This window comes from Lucilia cuprina, chromosome 4 (assembly GCF_022045245.1).
Source record: "Lucilia cuprina isolate Lc7/37 chromosome 4, ASM2204524v1, whole genome shotgun sequence".
In the NCBI taxonomy this organism is placed as follows: domain Eukaryota; kingdom Metazoa; phylum Arthropoda; class Insecta; order Diptera; family Calliphoridae; genus Lucilia; species Lucilia cuprina.
Window position 1 is genome coordinate 99,631,389 of NC_060952.1, and position 9,146 is coordinate 99,640,534.

The 9,146-nt window shown below is 27.6% G+C and overlaps 2 protein-coding genes across 2 annotated transcripts; both read right to left on the bottom strand.

The window, feature by feature from the left end:
- Positions 1 to 1,064: 1,064 nt before the first annotated feature.
- Positions 1,065 to 2,730, bottom strand: LOC111690261. The gene is made up of 2 exons (XM_023452714.2): positions 1,679 to 2,730; positions 1,065 to 1,464 (listed from the first exon to the last, which is right to left on the bottom strand). Exons 1-2 carry the CDS (start codon positions 2,586 to 2,588, stop codon positions 1,259 to 1,261), a joined length of 1,116 nt encoding a protein of 371 aa, XP_023308482.2. The 5' UTR covers positions 2,589 to 2,730; the 3' UTR covers positions 1,065 to 1,258.
- Positions 2,731 to 7,174: 4,444 nt separating this feature from the next.
- Positions 7,175 to 8,981, bottom strand: LOC111690255. Its single transcript, XM_023452708.2, has 6 exons — positions 8,877 to 8,981; positions 8,680 to 8,797; positions 8,535 to 8,592; positions 7,919 to 8,033; positions 7,733 to 7,850; positions 7,175 to 7,317 (listed from the first exon to the last, which is right to left on the bottom strand). Exons 1-6 carry the CDS (start codon positions 8,962 to 8,964, stop codon positions 7,215 to 7,217), a joined length of 600 nt encoding a protein of 199 aa, XP_023308476.2. The 5' UTR covers positions 8,965 to 8,981; the 3' UTR covers positions 7,175 to 7,214.
- Positions 8,982 to 9,146: the final 165 nt, after the last annotated feature.

A 9,146-nucleotide genomic window follows, 5' to 3' on the forward strand; every position in this document is an offset into this window, starting at 1 on the left:
ATGTTTAAAACTTCAGTTTTTAGGCAGTTATTTCTATATTTTTCTAAATAATGTTCGTATATTCAAAATCATATCACGCCCAACATATTTGCATATAATTTGAGCGAAAGCCTGAAAGGGACAAAGAAATCACTCCAGAGCTTCACTGCACTCTTCACATGCTCTACATTCGTCTAAATCAATATATCCTACATTGTATAGTTGTAACCGATATCCTATGTGTCCACTCAAAATATGTACGTATCATCATAATAATCTAAGTGTTGCTCATTTTGAGAAAGTTTCTCGCACTGCTCTCGTTAAGGTTATACCATAGGATCTTGCGATTATATCCACCGTTTCAATGTTCCATATTCTCAATTCGCCTCTCGTTACATCGTACGATATTGTATTCGTTAAGCTAACTATATCGAGTTACCTTCTCTTTAAAGCAAATAAATTTGCTCTTACGTTGCCATATATTCCCGAGTGACTTCCGCATTTTGATTCGAAATAAAAACCTTTCATATGATGCAAAATCTACCACTATTATAGAAATCGGTTAAAGCTTTTCTACAATCTTAGATATAACCTAAATACGTGTTATTGTCTCCTGGCTCTTGGTAAATATGTTAAGCCCATATTAATTTTATTATATTTAACGCATTCCGTTATTGCTCGGTCTTCTGCCTGTTTCAGAGTTTTCAATATGGATCACCAGGAGCGTTTTGTCTTCCCAGTTTAGAATCATTCGTGTTACAATGGATTCCTATGGGAATTTTTTTTTACATTTCGCCCGACCATGAGATCATTACATAAAATTAGTAATTATCGTTTAAAAATAGACGACATTAATAAAGTTATGAAATTTTATTAAAATACAATGTGTGATACACAATTTGTTCAGATATTTCATTTTATGAAATAGTTTTATGAGGAAATAGTTTTACATCATGCAGGTATTTAAACTTTTAGTCTTCCGGTTAAATTGATTCAATTAAACACTGATTATAATTTGAAAAACCAAGTTAAGTAAATTGTTAAGGTAAAATTTTTATTAAATTCCAAAAATATATAAAAATTCCAACAATAAACTTCTAACGAAATATATAAAATATGAAAATAGTATTTTTAAAATATATTCTTAACAGAGAAGCCGGTCGAAAATAAATGTTTAAAAATGTTAACATATTAATCCATTAATCTACTAAGTAAAGCAAACAAATTCATTTTGTGTCAACAGCAGCATTTTTATGGGTTCTTCTTCCATTCCAAATATTTATAAACCATGATAAGAAGTAACACTTTCAGCGGTATTAACAATCTTGGGGTTAGAGTTCTCATTAGCTGCCAGAGTTTGTTGTTGAAATTCACTTAAGATGCGACTTTGTGGTATATCAGTTTCCACCCTACTACCCACTATATCGTTAACATTATTGCTACATCGTTCTTGATCAAAGAATATGTCAATAATAATGCGCACACCTAAATTCAAATACAAACATACATATACATAAATGCAAAACCAAATTGTTTATTTATTAATACTTTTTAACTAAACATTTATTTATTTATTATTCTGCAATTTGTATTAGTGTGTCAAAAAATCTAAAGAGTTATTAAGTAATTTTAACTGATTTATGTTTGGGTCTTGTATCGTTAGTACTCATATGATGTTATTGCAGTTAATACAACTTACCACTTGATGTCTTTGCAATTGTGGTCTTACTTTGATAGGATGTTTCAATTGTTGGCTGTTGACAAATTTTGGCCTCCTCAACACTATCAGTTGACAGTAAACGATTCTTTTGCTTATTCTGCTCCATCACCACAACTTGAGAATTGTGTTTATTAAAGAGACCATTATTGCTGTTGGTGCTGTAAGAGTCTTTGTTAAGTTCTGCTGCACTGCTGTGAAAATCATTGAATATCGTTGGTTTATTGCTATTGCTGGCATTAATATCCGCTGCTGTTGTTACATCGTTGATATTGGTACAATTCTTAACCGCAAGAATATGAGTATCTTTAGCATTAATTTTATTACATTTGGTGCTAGAGCTTCTAAGACTAACACCACCAGCAGACACATTAGTACCACTGTTCTCATTATTTGGCTGCAATGAGTTAGACGACAACATTTTATTGGTTGTGGAATTTGTACGGCTTCTATTTTGGCAACACAAACATGCTGTGCAATTCTTACAGCAAGTGATCGCGGTGGGATCATTATGTTCATCAAAAACCTTTAACGATTTATTTTCCAGTTGGTCAGTAAATTGCTTGCTCTTTATGTGAGAACCATAATTATTTAAACCGCAATATGATGATGTGGTAGCGGCCAATAAATGTTGCGATTGATGAGGTCTTTTGGCGGTATTTATTTTATATCTGATTTTATGATTGCTTTGATTGCAATCTTCCCTTTGAAACTGCTTGTTATAATGTTGTATCATATCACGCACCGAAATAGGCCCACTACATTCAGAATCAGAATTACAGGCGGAATTTAGGGAATTGTGTAGACCATATGAAATCCGTGATATATTGCTGAAATTATCATCATCTAAACTAAGACCTCTGTTGCGTTCTGTGTTTAATTTCAAGTCCATTTTCGTTACCGGCCAGAAAGCGTAGAATTGTAGAAATGTGGCTTTGTTTTAGAATTTTTATTAGAAAAAATATATTTTGTGAGTAATTTTTGTAAAGCGATTTTTTTTTTTGTTTTTCTATATCAAAAGAAACTTCAAAATGTATGTATGAGGTTTTCATGACGTAAATTTCTAAGTGCTATAGAATTTCAAAAAAGGTGCTTATCAGAGGCGGAAATTAGAAGGCTAAATAATGTCAGTTGTTTATATAATACATATAAATAAGCAACGGCAACCAATGACTAAACAATGCAGTAGTCTATGTAGTTTCATTTTATAACAGATCACCTCCGTATTCATAAAGATATTAATCGCTAACTATAAGTTTATTAAGCACATATTTACCACCATATTTATATACGCCTAATAAAGTTATTAAAGGTTTATTGTAAGAATTTTGCTACAAAAAACATCACAGGCAAAGAAAAGTCTAAACATATTATGGTTATTGAAGCAAATTTTAATATCATATTATGATTAAATACAGTTGATGTATTTTATTATAACATTTTTATATTTGTTAATATGTTATGATCGAATGTTATGATAATTTCAGAAAAAAATATGTATCAAAATCAAAGTTTAAATAGTTGTAAATAACATAATATGTTTACATTGTTATCATTATTTTGTTGGCCTCCGGTAGGTTAATGGTTAGTGTTCTAGTCTGGTAGACCGGAGGTGGTGGGTTCGATTCCCACCCGTGGCACTGGTTGAGGAGCGCACAACAGGCCCGATAGACCTAGGTGTATTTCTTCGGATTTGATGTGTATACATCCTCCTTTCAAACCAACTAACTAACTAAAAATAATTATATTTTTGTGAATCATATTCAAATATATATATTTGCCATAAACATGTATAAAGTACCTTAAATATGGTTTAAATTTATTAAAATAACAATTATATGTTGTCGAAAACAATATATTGTTACAGTGAACATAGCACAGTTGTAGTAACTGTATTTTTTCTTTCGGGATGTAAGAACTTTATTACGTTTTTACTAATAAGGAGATAAATATCATTCTACCATTTGCAGTTTAAACTCTAAAAATAATTCAATAAATTCATAAAATTCTGTAGATGATGTTAATGAACTTTAAATTATATTTATTAAAAATCTTGTAATCATAGCATTCTTACAGCTGCTTCGGGTGAGAAAAAATTACTCAAATTATTAAGATATTTATTAATATTTAATTAAATCAACAATGTTCATTTCAAACAAATGAGAAAAATTAAATTTATACCACAAATTAAATTCACATCATATTTGTCCTTCATTATAGTTCATATTTAATTTGGTTTGTAATAAAGAAATAATTTAACTTTCAAACTGATCCTCATCTCGTATTGCTATCATACATCAGCAGCTAGTATTTTAAATATCATTGTAATTGTAGTAGCATTTTTCAATATTTGTTATTTAAAATGAATTTGTAATTAATACGAAGTAACTGTATTGTAAAAACACATATAATTCATTTTATATTGTCAATTATTGTTGATTTTGTAAAAAAAAACTATAAAAAGTACTAAATAAGTTACCAAAAGTACTTTTTTTAATTACCTTCTCGGTAAATGGTATTAAATTTCAAACTGTTGAAATTTGTTTGAAAAAGGTACTTTTCAAAAATTACTTTTTCAAAAAGTAAAAGACCTTAAAGAAAACATTTTTCAAAAATAGGATTTTTTATAAAGTACCTAAAAATTACTTCTGGAATAAGGTCATCATTATTACAGAAAATTTCCTACTTAAACACTGCTAGTGTGAAGTATAGCGAAACACATACTGCACTCTGACTTGTGCTCATTGATTGTCCACATTAATATTTTCAGCAACAACTAAAGATAATGTTTGTTGCCCAATATCTGTATTGTAGCTAGTGCCAGTTGCTGCATTTATTGTTACATTACTGTGGCAGCATATTATTAATAATGCAAACGTTATATCTAGCATTTTAATAAAAATAATACTTCTTTTTTACTAAATAATACATAAGTACGTTTGATTTTTGTTAAGTATTCATACGAGGGCATCATTATCTTCAGTTCATTTTTTTCATGATTATTTTATCATTTTGTAATTTTTCATTATCATTTTAAAGAGCATGACTTGCTGTAAGCATATTTATGTTGGATTTTATGTTTCTATTTCAAATACTTACGTTTTTAAATGTTCATCATTTTTTAAGTATTGATTGTATATGTAGAGAAGATCAGCAGTAACCTCTATAATTTGGCACCTATTATGGGACATTTAAAACTAACAAGTGTAAAGTGGAATGTTTTAGAAAAAAAAAATAATATTGAATTTTAAATAACAACGAGATAAAATTCATATGAATACATGGCTAAAAATGAAAAAAATTATAAAATTAATTATTTTAAAATGCTTTTTAAGTTTTTGGAATTAAAAATTTTCAATATTTTAATTTTAGCCTTTGAAAATTAGTATTGAAATTTCTTTAAGTGTAAATTTTTCTTAGATATATTGTGCCATTTTTATTTCTTTTTAATTTATTGTTATTTTACCTTTAAACACTACGGAACTTGACATTCACAATATCAAAACTAAAGTACGAGTTTATTATTAAATACTAATTGCAATCAAATCAAAACATCTAAAGTACAAGAGTAAAAGAAAAAAAATCAAACATACTTAGGTATAAGGATGGGTTCCAATAACATGAAATCATTGAAAAATATTTTAAGTTACTAATGTCACATGTTTGAAATGCTACCCAACAAAAACTTTCATTGTAATCACTTACCTCTTAACCTATGATTACTACATATCATTCTGATTACACAGAAGTAGTTTAATAACGTCTTATTAAGAATAAGTTATTTAAATACTTCCTAAATCATTAGTTATCATAATTTTCGTGAAGCAAAGAAGTTGTTTAAGTTTTTTTTTCATATTATTAACATTGACTTATTTTGTAAGCGATTCTGGTAAGCATTTTAACACCTTACTTTTTAATTAAAGTTTTGGCTGTGTCCGATTAGAATGGCACTTATTGTCAATAATCAATAAGGTTTTTGTGTAATAATATAATAGCATAATGAAAGGGCTGTTTAATGTAAAATTATTTACAAAACGTTGAATTCGAAAAACTGTTAATACTGTTCCTTAAATTTTAGTTTAATTTTGATTATTTTTAGCTGATGCACAAATAACTGAAAAAACATAATGTAAATTTTTTGCTGGATATACATAAGTATGTAATTTGATGATCATTATAATTTTTTTGTTGTAGCAACCATATTATTTTGATTTGTCTTCAACTGATTACAGTAAGCATATGCTTTGTATAAATTACAGCAAAGTAAGATATATTTGGCAAAGTCTTGTCAAAGGACTTGGCTATAGATTATCTATAGACACAATATTCTTATATATGGACTTGTAAGTAAATTACTACATAGAAAATATAACAATAGACTATATTAGTATATTACTTTTAATCCTAAAAAGTTCTCAGTTTTGTTATAATATAAGTACCTCCCTAATGTTTACAATTGTTAACACATTAGGAAATCGCATTTAGACTTGCCTTTTTGTAGATTATTATATTATTCGTTCTTTAGGGATCATTAAATAAATAATTTCATTATTTTGTAATCGTTTGGCTTTGATCATGAAATTTTGTAATGTTGCATTTAGGCAGCCGAACAAAAATAACAAAAGATTTCAATTTTACAAATTGTATTTCGGTTTAAAGCGATTTAAAGGTGGCTTAATGTGTGGTAAATTACAGGAATTAAACGATAATAAAGCAGCTAAGAAAAACGAAAAAGAAACTAAAGTCATAGTTTAATGTCATTTTACAAAAACAACATCAAAATGTTAAGAAACAAAGCAGTTTTAGCATAAACATTTACGTTCATTTAAAATTGTCTATATTTTTAATTCTGTTAAAGTTTCCTCTGCTGCTTTAGGGTTAATGATGACAACAATGGTGATGATGATGATTATAATGGTAATACTGCAATTGAAAAACTGAATTTTCTATAATTATAATTTTATTATTGGAATTTTTTTCCATATCACCCATTATTAACAAGTGTTTTATTTAACTAATATAAACTGTTTAATGAATAACTACAAGTTAAAAAAAGTTTCAAGTTACAGTTTAGGTGCGCCCCATGAATAAAATGAAATACATAATATTAAATACTTACTTAGTAAGTATGTACTACTTATTATTATATTTATTGAAATCATCTGCAACATTATGTGAAGGTCACCACTAATAACATTATGCAAGTATTTACTTGGTTTGTTGTAATATCCAAACTAAATTAATGATGTTGAATTTAATTAATATCATGAATACAAAGTATTTAGTAATATCATTACAATATTATGTAAATAAATGGACCATACAAAGTACATAAGTATTTTTTAAATGGTTATAAAATTCTTTACTAATTTTGTACCATTTGCCTGATCGGTTTTTGTAATCAGAATTCAAGAGAATGGCATTTTTCAAATATCTTTGGTGCAGTTTTAATTATATTTTTGCATTGAAACAGTGATATAATTTTATTAATTTTTATATTTATTTAAATTACTGTCAATTAATCACATATCATTTTCTTTTCACAACATTTAGCATACGGAGCATTAATATCGATATAGTCTCCATAATGACATCCAGGTGGAGGCACCATTACACCACAACTATAATTAAATATATTATTATTATTATTATCAGTTAAAAATATGTAAAGAATAGATAGATATAAGAGAGTATACACTATTTACTAGACTAGATTATAGACTAGACTATAGACTAGACTACAGACTAGACTATAGGCTAGACTATAGGCTAGACTATAGACTAGACTATAGACTAGACTAGACTATAGACTAGATTATAGACTAGACTATAGACTAGACTAGACTATAGACTAGACTATAGACTAGATTATAGACTAGACTATAGACTAGATTATAGACTAGACTATAGACTAGACTATATACTAGACTATAGACTAGACTATAGACTAGACTATAGACTAGACTATACACTAGACTAGAGCAAAGTGTATTAGTATAAAGGCGACATAAATAAAGCTATTTATTTTTGTCTTACGTTTGAACTTCAGCAAAACTGTTACTACCGCACAACATACGAGCACACGCTCCAGGAATTTTTCCCTCCTCACCAGCTGAAAGAACTAAACCCTGATAAACACATTTACCAGGATGAGCTAAAAAATTTAAATATTCAATCCTTTAATAAACATACGTTTAAAAGAAAAAGTCCAAAAAATATTACCAGGATCTTTGAAGTATCCTTGCGATAGAGCGGCAAATGTTAGAGAACAAACACTTAAAATTAGGAACAAAAATACTAAAAATTTCATCTTGTCTTGGACGCTATCAACGGTTAACTAATTATTTTAAATAATTTAGAACAAAATATTTTAATAAAAGATTTCTACAGAAATCTTATATTATCAATTATTAACATTTGGGTTTTTTTCAAATTTAATGATGCAATATTATTCATATGAACTGCGCTGATAAAGTATAATATCTATACATACACACATTCATATATGGTATTTATATATTTTATTTAGAAAATCAAAACAAATAATGTATGTACATTGTTTGTTTTTAATTAAATGTTTGTTAGTGTGTATTTAAATTTAAACAATTTAATTTCCAACCTTTAAAGTGATCCCCTTCAAAGTAAAGATCTGTACATTAACAAATTTTTTTGAGAATATATGTATAACAATAAATTATTTTATGAAAATTATCACACTGTAAATTAATGTTTTAAAACATTCGTATTTTTTGTTAAAATTTTATATATTTATTTATAAATAGATATCATTGATTTAATTACATATAATTTCTTTGTCACAACATTTTGGATATGAAGCATTAATATCAAGGTAGTCCCCAAAATGACATCCATCTGGAGCCATCATTGCAATGCATCTATAATATAAATGTAAAAAATTAATAAATACTGGTATCTTTCACTTATAGTTTTATAAAGATAAAATTGGAAATATATGTATTTACGTTTGAATAGTGCCAAAACTGTCTTCGCCGCACATAAAAAGAGCACAATCTCCAGGGAAATTTGCTTCCTCACCAGCCGAAAGTATTAGTTCTCCATAAACACATTTTCCAGGATGAGCTATTTGATTGTAAGGGAGCAAAGTAAAATAAACATTTAAATTGTTTATTAGTTTTATTCAAAGTCTTAATTATAACACCTGGATCCTTAAAGTATCCAACCGTTTCGGCAGCAAATGCAAGTGAAAGAACACTTAAAATTATAATCAAAACTGCAAAAAATTTCATCTTTCCTTTAACACTGTTTACGCTTAAATAATTCTTTAAAAATTTTTGGATTTTATTTATATACTATACATATCAAAATGCGTGTGAAGTTAGCTCCGAAAGTTAGCTCCGTTTTTTCAATGTTAACAAGTCTGTTATGTTAATAACATAAATCTCGCTCAGAGAGTGCTAGGTTAACATAG

Bases quoted from the DNA above. Each gene is read 5' to 3' on its own strand.
- LOC111690255 (XM_023452708.2), bottom strand. From the start codon at position 8,964: ATGAAATTTTTTGCAGTTTTGATTATAATTTTAAGTGTTCTTTCACTT. The intron at 8,798-8,876 runs GTGTTATAATTA...ACAATCAAATAG, and splicing joins TGGATACTTTAAGGATCCAG to CTCATCCTGGAAAATGTGTT. The intron at 7,318-7,732 runs GTAAGACAAAAA...ATTTAATTATAG, and splicing joins AGTTTTGCTGAAGTTCAAAC to TTGTGGTGTAATGGTGCCTC.
- LOC111690261 (XM_023452714.2), bottom strand. From the start codon at position 2,588: ATGGACTTGAAATTAAACACAGAACGCAACAGAGGTCTTAGTTTAGAT. The intron at 1,465-1,678 runs GTAAGTTGTATT...ATTTGAATTTAG, and splicing joins AATTGCAAAGACATCAAGTG to GTGTGCGCATTATTATTGAC.